Source organism: Benincasa hispida, chromosome 9 (genome assembly GCF_027475165.1).
Source record: "Benincasa hispida cultivar pf3 chromosome 9, pf3_genome.v1.1, whole genome shotgun sequence".
In the NCBI taxonomy this organism is placed as follows: Eukaryota; Viridiplantae; Streptophyta; class Magnoliopsida; order Cucurbitales; family Cucurbitaceae; genus Benincasa; species Benincasa hispida.
Genome location: NC_143486.1, coordinates 11,978,494 through 11,992,660, shown reverse-complemented (window position 1 = coordinate 11,992,660; position 14,167 = coordinate 11,978,494). Strand labels below are relative to the sequence as shown.

The following is a 14,167-nucleotide window of genomic DNA, read 5'->3' as shown; positions in this document are numbered from 1 at the left end:
TTTTTATTTTTATTTTTTTTAGAATGAAAATTGAAAAATATTTTTTCTAAAAGACTTTGAAGAAGAAAAATAAAATTAATAACCTCCTAAATTTTGATATTTTTTAAAGACTTTCTTAATGACTTCTATCCTCTTTAGTTATTGGTATGAACAAACCTACATTTTCTAAAATGCAACTTTTGATAAGGTGTTGTTTGCTCCAAAATGCATGATCGTATAACTTTAAGTTCTAACATTCCTAGTGAAAAACGGTCCCCCAAGTCTTCCAACTGCTTTCACAGCATAGTTGACCTGGGTGTAGATTTTTATGCACCTACATAGGGACCAGGTTCTATGAAGGTCACATTACTCAACCTCTTAATCTAATACTAAATGGCATAGCTTGGATAGGAGGCTCGTGAATGTGTGAGAGAAAACAATCAATAAAGTATTCACAAAATTATTTACAATTAAAGAAAATATAAACAATTTAATGACAAACAAAATAGACCAACAAAAATGCATGGATAACAGAAGTAAAACATAACGACTCTGACCCTCTATATTCCCAGTGGAGTCGCCAAGCTGTTGTAACATCATTGCAACGCAGAGCGGCCGACGTCTTTCCTTAAGGGTCTCTTTTGAGGTGAAAGGTGAAAAAAATGTGGTCTACTTAACTAAAGTTAAGTTTGGGGGTCGTTGAGCGTAGGAAAGTATTAGCATCCTACAACATCCATTTGAAAACATCTCATTTTTGTTATCCAATTTATCTTATAAAAAAATGGTCCTTATTGTAAAGAAAAAATGTTTATTTTATTAAAAAAACTAATGAATAAATAAAATACAACTAATGAATAGTTCTTAGGTAGAGGCGTTCTCTTACAGTCAACTTAAGTACCTCAGCCTAGACAAACTTATTGCATATAGTTAATTTTATTTAAAATTCATGGTCAAACTTTATATTTGTTTGAATTTCCCAATTAGAGAAACATTTATCTCAAGAATTTGAGATATTTGACAATTTCAACTCCGTCAAAGGATTAACATGATAGTTAAAGAAATGTCTCACAAAGCACATTTTAGAGATAAATATGAATAAATCCTTATGAGTGGTGTAAGCCCTTCAAAGGAAGATTGAAATTTATTTTGTAAACTAAAGTGAAAATCCAATTAGAGCTTCATTTATAAAATTCAAATTTGAATGAAATTGAAATTCATTTGAAAACTTTGAATTAAAACAAATTTAAAAATCATTTATTAAATATTCAAATTAAAGTAAATTGAGGTTGCTTTTAGAAATTCCAAATTGAAATTATTCAAAATCATTTAAACCAAATTGAATTTTATTACAAAATTTGAATTAAAATAAATTTAAAATTGTCAAATGAAATTGAAATTCCATTGACAAATGTGAATTAAAACCAAGTTAAAATTCATTTATGAAAATATCAAATTAAAGTTGAAATCGAGATGTTTTTGAAACTCATAATTGAAATTATTCAAAATTCATTTTATTCAGATTGAAGGGTTGGACACCAAATTGATATTGGAGTTCTTTTATAGAACTCCAATTTGAAGATTAAATTGAAATTTGGAAAAATTATCGAAGTTAATTAGAAAACTTTAAAGTAAATCCAAATAAGTTTTATTTGGGAATTCTAAATTAGAATTTATTTATAAAACTAATTGAAACGAAATTGAAACTCCAATTGTGATTAAAATTTATTGATTTTTTTTTAATAAAATCAATTTGAAAACCTTTAAAATTTTGAAACAAAACTTTATGAAAAAAAATCAAATTGATATCAATATTGGATTTTAAAATCCATTAAAAGAAGGAAGGTTTTGGAGAAAAAATAAATAAAAGGAAGAAATTCAAATGATAAAAGAAATTAAAAATGGGACGCACACAAAATTGAGTTGTAGTCTTGTTGTTCGCCGCCTCGATCGCTAAGCCTCGCTTATGCACCGAGAAAGATCGTCGATAGGAAAGATTCAATCTATTTGGGGGGTGCTCGAGCCCGGAAGAAGCTACCCTTTGACGAATGCAAGCAAGGTCGCTTTGACTTCTGTAGGTTTCCCGGTAATAGGGAGATCTGTAAATAAGCTTGAGGGTATAACTCTATATACAGGATAGTGTATTTCTCGAAAAAGCGATTCGTTTGATGTGCCATCGTGCCCAACGTGTATTTTGGAGCAAACGAGCCCCTAGTTGAACTGGAGAGAACAAAATTCACTTTACTTTTTTTTCTCTCCTCTTTCTCCATGATTTTTCTTCTTTTTCTTCTTCCACCCTTTCCTCTTTCTTCCCTTCTCTTCTTCTTTCATTATTTTCTTTTCAAGTGGGTTGCAGTTTTGGGTTCGTCGGTATTTATCTCGCACTCCTTTCATCGGAAGTCATGTGTGTCAATGGAGATCTCGTTGAAGTTTACACTATGATGGATATCGCTAGAATGTTGGACATTTACTATGATTTTTTTTACTTTTTTCTCTAAAATATCTCCACCTTAACTCTCTTCTCATCTCATCTCCAATTTATTTCTTAAATCTCTATAATCTTCTCTTTTCTCTATTTTCAATATGTATAATAATTTCTCAATCCCCTTCTCTTCACCTAAATCTCTCTTCCATGTGTTCCTCCCTTCCAAAATGTATTATGTTCCTTTTCTATCAGCTATAATAAGGCTTAAATATGCTTCGAAAAATGGAGGAGAGAAGTGGGGGAGAGGGAGAGAAATGGGGAAGAATAGGAGAAGAATGGAAAAGAAGGAAGAATGGGGAAAAAATAAAAAATAATAATATTTTTATTTAATGTTTTTTTTTACTTTTCTTCTATTTCTATATATATATATATAATATTTCCTTTTAGATTTTTTTAAACTCCATTAACAAAAAAAAATAATAATAATAAAACATATACTTTAAAAAAAAAAAAACGAGTCATACCAAATATGGTGTCTTCAATAATGATAATGAATTTCTTTATTTTGAATACAATGAACATGTTCTTACATTATTGAATCAAATTCGGCAATCTTTTCAACTAAGTTTTAAAAATTTTCATTATTTTCTTGATAACTTTTTTCATTACTTCCTCAATATGTTAAATTATTTTTAGCAAGATTTTTAACAACAATAATTTGTGTTAATACTTTATTGTTCTTTTTTTTTATTAATTAATTTTTTAACATCTCTGTCAATTGTTTTATTTTTTAACAATCTAATTTATAAAAGGTTAATAAATTTAAAATGTCAACAATCAAAATTGAGAGAGTTTATGAGCCATTCATTATGGATTTTTTAGTAGTTTGTATTTTCAATATTATATATATATATAAGGCCTCTCTAAAATGGAAGCCTTAAGCGATCACCTCACTTGCATATAACTAAAGCCGGCCCTATCCAAAATTATTTATGTATTATTTAGTTCACATATATTAATTTATGAGTATTTTTTCATGAGGGGGAATAAATATACCATATTCTTTTTAAGAGTATGGTTTTAATGAGGCTATATATATATAATGGGTATCTAAGGGAGAGAATTATAAATATCACAAATTATGTGTAAAATAGATACCCTTTGTGTCAAAAAGCCAAATGTCACTCACTACAAAAAATATCACTTACAATAGCATTAAAAAAACGCTATCGTAAACTTTCCATAGTTTTTTCGAAATGTGTCGTAGTCCATGTTATTACTTTCCATAGCATTGTTTCAACACTATAAAAAATGCTATAAAAAGCCTGTTTTGATAGCACATATATGATACTCTAAAAACTTTTCATAGCATAAAAAAAACGCTATTGAAACATTTTGGTAGCATTTTTTTATAGCATTAGAAAAACGCTATCAAAACATTTCAATAGCGTTTGTCCAACGTTGAAAATAACATTATTGAAATGTTTTGATATCATTTTTTCAACACTATAAAAAACGCTATCAAAATCTTTCAAAAGCGTTTTTAATAACATTGTAAAACCGCTATAAAAGAGTTTTCATAACATTTTATAAATGTTGTCGTAACTGATATTATTAAAAGTCCTCAACTTTCCATAGCGTTTTTGTACAACTATTAATATCGCTATAGAAAGTTGAGATATGATGGTTTTAATTCAATATTATGGAAACGTCTCATTGTATTGGAAAAGTACCATCAGAAGTTTTCATAACAATAAAAAAAATGGTTATAAAAGACGTTTGATAGCGATTTTAGACACGTTATTGAAAGTCCCTTATTTTTAATAACATTTTTTCATCGTAATGAAAAAAAGCTATAAATACCTCATCTTCAAGCATAAATTTTAATGTTAATGAACTTTCTTTAGATATTTTTTTCTAATAGTGAAAACAATGCTATAATTGATCTTTAATAGCACTTGTTAATAACATTTTTTTAGATTTTACATTTTGCTTCACAAATATTATTGTAGAATTATGTATAAACATCTATTTATAGAAATCGTTTGCCCATATTATTGTCTAAACAAAGAAAGATGTAATTCACATTTCATCTAAATCCACAATCATAATTATAATCAAAATTTTCAAATTTATAGCATACAAAAAACATAAAATACTATATTCATCCAAAAGGTTTGATATAGTCATCAAAAGTATGTTCTAACAAAGTTCTTACCTAATAGCACAAGTTATAAATCTTAAACCAAATAAAATGACTACATATATAATCCCAAAAAGTTGATACAATCAAAAGAGATGTTTAGATTATAGCGATACCAAAATTGTCCCACAAAAAATATGTAGCTTCGTTGTTTGTCGTCCTATCGATCACCTAATAAAAAATAAAAGAAAATAACTTTCATAAATCATCATGATCTAACTCTAACAATAGATTAGCTAATGAACTAAATGAATACTTAATCCACAAAGTAGTAAATAAATTTTCTTACATAGTTGAACTTTATCCAGGGATCAACATATCGGAAATGTATGTCCACCATATGCATATATGTCTTGTACATGCCCATGATTGGGACCGAAAACTCTACTAGGTTGCACTACAGATAAGTCTAGTTGAAAACAAGATTCTAAAAACAATGAAACAAAGGCTAAAAGCAAGATTCTCAAAACAATAAAACAAAGGCTAAAAGATAGACGACACCTATTTCAACAAAACCAAATATGATCAGACTTGAGAAAGAAAACTACTTAATGAAGCTAAATTAAAGAAGCATTGCAAACCGAGTTGAGCTTCTCAAACAATAAGGAAAAAATTCATTCAGGAGACACTTTACTAACACTTTACTAGCAGAAACCAAATAATCCAAGCAAACCCATCTCATATTCCCAAAGAATATCCACAGAAAGTTGAATTTTAGCACCATTTCAACCTCCTCAAGAATAATTCAATCAGAAATCAAGCAAAAATAGTAGTTCCAACACGAAAAGGCAGTACGAACACTAACGTTCTGAAAGAAAAAGCCTAAAATTACTTCCAAGTAGATCTAACCAACAAAGGATGAGATCTTGAAGAAACCACCATCAAATCAACTACAAAAATGTTGACACAAAAAAATCCAGAAACAAGCCATAATGTAATAGAGAGTAAAAAAATTGAGAACCCAAACTTGCTAGAAATATAAGCCATAGGATTCTTGGGTGAGAATCCTATGGCTTTAACAATGGTTAACAGCTGGCTAAGATAGGGAACTGTGCATTATCAATTGTAAGAAATATAAGGAACAAAAACTTCCAAGTTAAAATATTGTTTCTCAATTAATAAAATCGAAAGAAAACAAGTGCCAAAACTAAACACCTTCATAGTCGAAAAGTCTAATATCAATACCTGCAATAAATTGATTTTTATGATAGAAGATTTCAATTGGCTTATATCCATGTTTTCATTATGAATTTCTCCACTAAAGTTCTAATGATAGAAACATGCAGAGAAATATGAATTAGAAACATAACACCAAAGCTCAAGTGCTAAAAAACTCTATGAAAAACATCAACAAGAGAACAAATTAGTCAAACAACAAGTTAAAGCATCTACATACACTATTTGTCTTAGAATTTCAAGGAAATCATAGGAACTAAGGCAAAAAAAATAAAATACTCAAAACTTTGAAAAGAAAATCAATATATGTTTCCAAAATAGAGCCATGAAGAAATTTGAATAAAAATCGTTGCCTACCATCTCATGTCACCACGCCTTTGTTCGTGACAAATCCATCTTGCAGATTAGATTGCCCAACTTGTATATTTTCAAATATGCTCACCAATTGAGTTCTTGAAGATCGTGAAGCATCTGCATTCGTGAATCGCTAACTTTGAATTTAAGGGGAAAAAAGCAAAAGCAAAAAATCAAAAGAAAATGAAATTTCAAAGTTGATTTTGAAATAAAAAAATAAAAAGAGTTTAAATGGGTAGACGGATTCAGTGACTAACCTCGATTAACTTTGAATGTTCAATAATTTTGAAAAAGAGAGAAATGCACCTAGTAGATGAAGAAAGTTGAGAGAAATCCTTAGAGCTTGGCATTGAAAATGACATAAAAGAGAGGAAGAAGACGCATGTTTGTTCTTACTCGAAAATGTAAATATGTTCCATCATTCACTATAACATGCATATATGAAGTAGCTATGATAATTGTATGATAGCCACAAAACAAACCAATTAAGTTCCTAAATCTACTATAACATGCATATATGAAGAAGCCACCCTAACTACATGATATGCACCAAGCAATTTAATTGAAAAGCTAAATCCACTACAACATGCATTATGAAAGATTTTTCTACAAAATTAACATATGGAAAAAATGTAAATATACAAACCACTTAGTAGCATTTGTCTTCTAAAAGCTTTGAGTTTGATCCCTAATACCTACAACAGGAGAGGAGAAGTGCCTAAGTATCGATTGACTCTCAAAACCACCTGACGTATAGAATTAGAAGGACCAAACGTATGCAATAGCACCATCATAACTCTTGTGACTGACCACCAAAAGGCAATCTAATATCTATATAATCAAATTTATAAAAAAGTTTAAGTACCCTTGAACGCATCTGTTCTTCACATTCACACCATCGCTTCTGCTAACAACTGTCTGACTATTAATAGCATCACAAGGAACACTAGGAACAAAGTCCGCCACAATAAGTCTTAGACATCTCACATGACCATTTACAGCAGCAAAATGAAGAGCAGTCCGACCGCTAAGGTAGTCTGCTCTCATTACCTGATTACAACAAACAAGCTATTATAATCACAACTCAATCTTGAACCAATAGCCATTGGTTATAGGCACTAACAAAACACTTTACATGATCAAGATTAAGAAAAAGAAAAAACTAAAAAATATCATGTCCTTGTGGCAGTTACATGCAAGAATATTTCTCTCACCAGAAATGAGAGTATAGATTTCAAACTACGGCTAAAAGAAAACAGCTTTACGAAGGCCGTCGTTTTCATGCTCCATACATGCTAGCCACCAAACAACTTATAAATGACAGTAGCAAAGCTAGTTCCAATTTAACAACTCACATTGCATCTGAAAACTAGAAGAGTTTGTACAACTTCCCAGCGCCCATATCGACAAGCTTGCATCACTGCTGTCTTCATGTACACGAACAAAACAATACAAAACAAGTAAATTGCACATTCATTTCAGGGTATTTACTGATTACATAAAAGCAAATGTTGCTATCAGATTTCGTGCACTTAGAAAATTGAAAAACAAAAGGCAGAGTATCCTACAAATTTTGACCATCATAATGGAGTAATTGCAACAATCCAAGTTGTTAATAATACAATTACACCGCATCAAGAACAAAAACAGGGGTACCAAAAATTCATTCATAAATTTAGGATAAAAAGTGATAAACCTAAAATCCTCTCGTCTTGAAGATCAGACACCTAGTCCAAACAAAACCCAGTAGAGGAAAAAGCATCAAAGTCACATACCTGGCCACAGTAATTCCTGGAATTCACATCAGCTCCATTTTCAAGCAACAAGGATATAATCTAAGAAAAACCCAGACACCCAAGACAAGAAGAAAAAAAAAACAAACAATTACAACAAAACCAAAGGAACAAGAAAAAAAAATCAGAATGATGAAACTTCAAATCAATATTTAAAACAAACAGCTAAAATGCAGAAATTAGAGAAGCAAAATAGAAAAACAAACCTCGTTGTGGCCTTTAGCAGCCGCAAAATGGAGAGGAGAATTAAGGCCACCGAAAGTGGAGTATTTAGCAAGACATGGGTTGCAATCTAAAAGCATTTTAGCCTCAATCTAAAAATATTTAGTGGAGTAAAAATCTGGTTATTTATTAGAGAAGAAGAGAATGAAATACATGGACGTCAATTACTCGTCAAGGTGTTTAAGCTCACCCTTTAGCTATTTAATCTAAGCCTCATTTACCTCTGCAACGCCTTTATTTCGCTCTCGAGAAACTTCGTCAGAAGCCTTTCGTATATTTCAAATTTTCTTTCACAGCATCTTGAGCACACTCGACCTCTTAATCAAAATATACGGTCTCTTCGGACCCCATAGTTGACCCAATCTCTTCCCTCGCTTCGGCGAACTTGAGATTGATCCTGTCCACTTCTCTAACCTGATCAAATTCGGGCTCTGATGTCCCTAAACTACCATTGTACCTCCGACTCGACCTCATTAAATACAAAAAAGGGAGATCACATGCCCGCCATCCGTTAGGAAACTCAAATTTTGGTTCACAGTGAAGTCCAGATTTCATCGAAAGCTACACGAAGATGAAGAAATTGAAGCCTGAGATTTTTCAACAAGCCATCTGCAGAGTGGAAAGCGTGAACGAGGACTCAGTTTTAGAAAAAAAAATTATATTGAGAACTAAGAAAAAGGCAAGCGAGAAAGGAAGAGAGGAGAGAAGAAGAGGTGTGATTGAGAAGATTGAGAGGAAGAGAAGACGAGAGGAGAGAAGAAGTTCAAAAGGCAGACGAGAGAGGAAGAGGGGGGATTTGTGAAATCCTATTTTCGTGTGTTAGTCCGCGTTTAAGTGATGGATATTTTTCAATATGCCCGCTCGGTTTTTTTGTTTTATTTTAAAGGACGCCCTCCTTTTTTTTTTCTCCTTTTACAACAATAGCTATTTTTAACCAACGCTATCTTCAACTGTTGTAGAATGTCAGATTTGTTGGGGTGGTACTCCCTCTACATTGAGTGGCTCCTCAGGTTGGAATGTCAGATTTTTCTTAGTGTCCATGTAATCCACTTATTTGTTGCCAAATTGTCTATAAACAGTAGTATTTGGTAAGTTTTGTAAGACACATATTAAGAAAAGTCCAAAAAAATTGGAGAAATGAGAGAAATCCATCATTTTTATTTTATTTATTTTTGTTATTTATTTATTAAAGGAATCGTGAGGTCCATAGCGGAAGCGGGATCGTCCCAATTTTGATTTTTTTACACAAAGTTTCAAAATGACATAACAATAATTTATGCAAAACCATATTTTATATCATGCTAAGAAGAGGGAATTATGGATAGAAATTTACTTAGTCTTGAAGAATCAAAGATCTTCACGAAATCCCTCGAACTAATCGCGAACTCTCCTCATTGGAACTTGAACATAACAAAAAATCATAGCAATTACCAAATCAATATAGTTGGGACACCACCACAAGAGAGCCTTTCTTTATTCTTCTTGGGGGATGTGGATTACAGGAGGTTAGTTTTTGGAAGAGGGAGAGGATTGAGAAGAGAGTTTTCTTTTTCTGTGAGTTCTTTGACAATTCTCAGAGAGCCAATTCTTATTGCAAGAAGCACAAGGAAAAAGATCAAATCTTCTCCAACTCCTTACACATGTCTTCAACTAGAGAGAAAAGAGGGGGAAAGAATTAAAAAATAATTAATGTTGATTCTTTTTTTAATTAAAATCATTTTTATTTTTAATAATTTTTATTTAATATTAATTTTTAATTTTTAATTATATTTATATTAATAATTAATATAATTTCCTTGTCGATTAATTTCAAAAATTAATTGATTTAAAAAAAATAATTTATAAACTAATTTAACAAACTATTTTAATAAATTATTTAATATATATATGATAACCACCTTATTATGTAATATATATTAAACTATGTGTTATAGAAATATAACACATAACCTATAGTTTTAATATTGTATCAAATACAATATAACCTATAGTTTGTATTTCTCACATATGTGTATGGTATTTAATATAAATCACATTTATACTAATTTTAATTATATGAATCTCATCAATATAATTAGTATTTGAATCACATTAAAATATTTAATTCTTCTCAAAATAAATTTTATATCATAATGTATCTAATATATTATATTAATTATATCACATATAATTAATTTAAATTAATTGTATCATATATAATTAATTTGAACAATTAATTTGAACAATTCAAATTAATCCAAAACTAATTCTCAATAACCCTTGTTGAGCTACAAAGGGGACCTTATGAACCTGTAAATTGAAGCTCCAATGGTACTCGGATGATTAATTAAACTTCATTAATTACATTATCCAACATCCATTAACTGTCGGTTGTTCCACTAAATACTGCCAAATGCACTTTTCACACTACAAATATAGTTTTGTGTCCATTGGATATAATCAGTCAATAGTGCAATGACTCTTCACAAATTGCTCGTAGGTACAGTTGAGCCAAAATTACCGTTTTACCCCTGTAGCTACATCTAACTTCTTAAGTACTACTAATCCCTATAATCAACAATAAGCCATAGTTCAACTATGACCAAATCCTTTCGAGCCAAAAGAGGGTGTGGCCACAATGTTCAAGCCCCAAAATCAGTCTTTAAGGGAGCAATTTATCTACTTACCCTGACATCCATGGAATGAGTGAATTATGTCTTGTGTAGTTGTGTTCCCAACTCTTCAATCAGACAAATCCCCAAAATGGCAGGCATATTGAGTCGGCGATCTGGCCACTCTCACCCATATAAATCAAAGGATCAACTTCATAGGCAGGAGTTCATGACTCACTCAAGATTCAGGTCATGTCACCTATGGTCATCCTTGTGAAATGTAAGTCTCTATTATTAATTGCGTTATATAATGAGATTATTCATTTTGTGGTCAGGTTTTATACAAACTCTTTGTATAAGATACCCTCTTTCACATGTCTCTACATGAATGATCGAATCAGATCATTTGTAGTACTTTACAACACTTGTAACATCTACAAAGCGAGTCGTATACATAGTGTCACAAGGATAAGGTACCCAACCTTATCCATCTACTATAGACCGTTTCAATTATCATTTAAAACGATTCACCTATATGTCTCTACATACATGTTTAAATTATATAAAATAACCTAGGATCTTTATTTATTGGATTGAGTGTATGATCATAAAATAACAATTATTTTAACAAATTATTTATACAAAGTTTACAAACTATGAGAATACAAAAGAGATTAAGGACGTCAATCCCAACAATTATATATTATGTTTAATTTATTTTATTATTATGTTATATTATTTTTATTTTAATATTATATTTGATTGGTAATTGTGTTCTCATTGTGCTCCTCAAGCTCACAACACGTTATCAACATGAGCTTCTTTTATTTCCTTCGTTAAAGGTAGGTCCTAAAGGTATGTCGGTTTTTCTCTCTTCGTTATAATTAATAAATTAAATGTTGTTTGACATATTTGATATATATTAAATTCTAATGTAAATATAATATTTTATAATAGTGTTATCTGAAAATACTATAAAATTAGAATTTAAAACATTTGATATTAATAGTAATAATTATTTGTCATTAGTACTTGATGCCAAGATACACCTGGATGCCATGAAAATGTGATCATCAGAAAATAATTATTCTTCCTAAAACTCGTCATAAATGGATGTACTTGAAGTTCCAAAATTTGAAATCAATATGTTAAGACATTTTTCTACATTTTGGGATATGCTCCTGCATTAGCAATATCGAGAGAAAGGTTTTAAACAATATTCTAAACTAATTTAGGTTTTAAACCGTATTCTGAACTAATTTTATGTTTTCTCATAGTCGAACAAAATAACGAATTATTGATAAAAAAAAAAAAAAAAAAAACCTAGAATCTTGACCAACTGGAATAACACTATTCTCTTAAGTGAATGTTGTAAATGTTGATAATTGTGGTCGAGGTCATGGTTGCGGTCAAGGTCATGACCGTGATTGCGGAAGAAATGATTATTATTTTGGTGGTGGTCGTTCTAATAATTCAAATTTCAAATAAACCACAAAAAAAACAATGATCGCAAAGGAAAAGCTCTACAAAATAAGAGTCCAAAAAGTGTTGAAAATAAATGCTTGATGCGGAATGACTGTGCATTGGTCACGTACCTGTCGTATGTTAAAACACTTAGTTGATCTCTATCAAACATTCCTAAAGGAAAAAGAAAAAAAATATATGGATGCAAATTTTGTATACCAGGATAATGACATATTTGAGTCATCCCATATGATAAATTTGGATGTGGTAGACTCCTTTGAATCTCCATAATAGAAAATCGACAGAACTGATGGAACATCAAATGTTTACTTTGACTTTGAAAATATCTAGATTTAATGTTGGTTTTTATTCATCTCCATTTTTTTTCTTCTCTTTGTAGATGTTAGCCTTTGTATATTCAAATGTTGTTTTTCTTGTTGTAGTTATTTTCTTTTAATGAAGAAACCTGAATCATTTTCATATGTTGGGTGACTCATACAATACTTACAAGTAAAAAATATTTTTCCAAACTGACAATGTTGGAAGCAAAAGTCAATACAATATCAAGTTCTGCAACCTGATTGAAGGCTTTGGAAAAGCAAGTGAAACAAAATTTACAATTGACAATACATTGTTCTCTAGTCAATCAAAGAGAAATCTACTTAGTTTTAGAGATATACGTTGTAATAGTTATCATATATTGAGACTGATAGAAAGAATAATATCGAGTATCTTTATATCATATCTACTGTCTCATACGAAAAACGTATATTGAAAAGAGTTGTCTACTTTATCTTCTGGATTATATTATACTCGTATACGAGTAATTGAAATATATGCAACAATGAACCTAAATTTCATGAATCAAGGCATATTTACAATTTGGCATTATAGATTAGGTCATTCAGGGTCTATAATGATGAGAAGTATTATTGAAAATTTAAATGGACACACATTGAAGAGCTAGAAGACTCTTCAATCTAATGAATTATCATGTGATTCTTGCTTTCAAAGAAAATTAATAATTAGACCATCACTAGCCAAAGTAAGAATTGAATCCCTTGCATTTTTTAGAATGAATTCATGGTGATATATGTGGACCTCTTAACCCACAAAGTGGACCGTTTAGATATTTTATGGTATTAATAGACGCATCTAGCAGATGGTCACACGTGTGCTTGTTATCAAGTCTAAATCTTGCATTTGCAAGATTACTTGCTCAAATAATTAAGTTAATAGCACAATTTATTGATATACACTTAAGACCATTCGCCTTGATAATACTGGTGGATTTACATCCCAAGCTTTTGATAATTATTGTATGTCAGTTGGGATAAGTGTTGAACATCCTGTAGCTCATGTTCTTATACAAAATGGTTTAGCATGATCATTCATAAAACGTTTACAGTTAATTGCTAGATCATTGCTTATGAGAGCTAAGCTATCTACATCTATATGAGGACATAATATTTTGGATGCAGCATCACTTGTACGCATTAGGCTAGATGCTTATCATAAGTACTCACCATTACAATTAGCTTATGGCCATGAGCCAAATATTTCCCATCTGAGATTTTTTGGATGTGTAGTATATGTTCCAATTGCTCTACCACACGCACTAAGATGGGTCCTGAAAGAATGTTAGGAATATATAATGGATATGATTCCTCATCAATTATTAAATATCTTGAACCCCCTAACAAGTGATATATTTACTGCACGATTGGCTAATTGTCATTTTAATGAGACAAATTTTCCAATATTAGGGGGACAATTAAAAACTTGGAAAAATAAATTACATGGTTGTCTCAGTTAGATCCCCACATAGATCAATATGAACTTGAGGTTCAGAAGATAATTCATTTACAAAATATAGCAAATCAGTTACCAAATGCATTTATAGATGCAAAAAAAGACCAGTGGGTTCCAAAGATAAAAATCCTCGCAAAAGAAAAATAATAAA

At 30.5% G+C, this 14,167-nt stretch overlaps 1 protein-coding gene across 18 annotated transcripts; it reads right to left on the bottom strand.

Moving 5' to 3' along the window:
• Positions 1–4,532: 4,532 nt before the first annotated feature.
• On the bottom strand, positions 4,533–9,008 carry LOC120087078 (E3 ubiquitin-protein ligase XBAT33-like). 18 transcript variants are annotated; one of them, XR_016531663.1, is made up of 10 exons: positions 8,371–8,992; positions 8,134–8,241; positions 7,910–7,969; positions 7,490–7,561; positions 7,000–7,184; positions 6,781–6,829; positions 6,392–6,440; positions 6,138–6,251; positions 4,894–5,013; positions 4,533–4,775 (listed from the first exon to the last, which is right to left on the bottom strand). XR_016531663.1 is itself a non-coding variant. In XM_039043931.2 (7 exons), the coding sequence occupies exons 2-7, from the start codon at positions 8,227–8,229 to the stop codon at positions 6,219–6,221; spliced, it is 495 nt and encodes a 164-aa protein (XP_038899859.2). In that variant the 5' UTR covers positions 8,230–8,241; positions 8,371–9,002; the 3' UTR covers positions 4,533–6,218. The 18 variants fall into 18 exon arrangements, 2 of the variants coding, with proteins under 2 accessions (XP_038899859.2, XP_038899860.2); XR_016531664.1 differs by having other exon boundaries at positions 4,894–5,001; XR_016531665.1 differs by having other exon boundaries at positions 8,340–8,965.
• Between the last annotated feature and the right edge of the window lie 5,159 nt (positions 9,009–14,167).

Coding starts and splice junctions, on each gene's coding strand:
- LOC120087078 (XM_039043931.2), bottom strand. CDS start 8,229: ATGCTTTTAGATTGCAACCCATGTCTTGCTAAATACTCCACTTTCGGT. Junction 7,970..8,133: donor CTGCTAAAGGCCACAACGAG/GTTTGTTTTTCT, acceptor GGTTTTTCTTAG/ATTATATCCTTGTTGCTTGA. Junction 7,185..7,489: donor TTCTAGTTTTCAGATGCAAT/GTGAGTTGTTAA, acceptor TGTTGTAATCAG/GTAATGAGAGCAGACTACCT.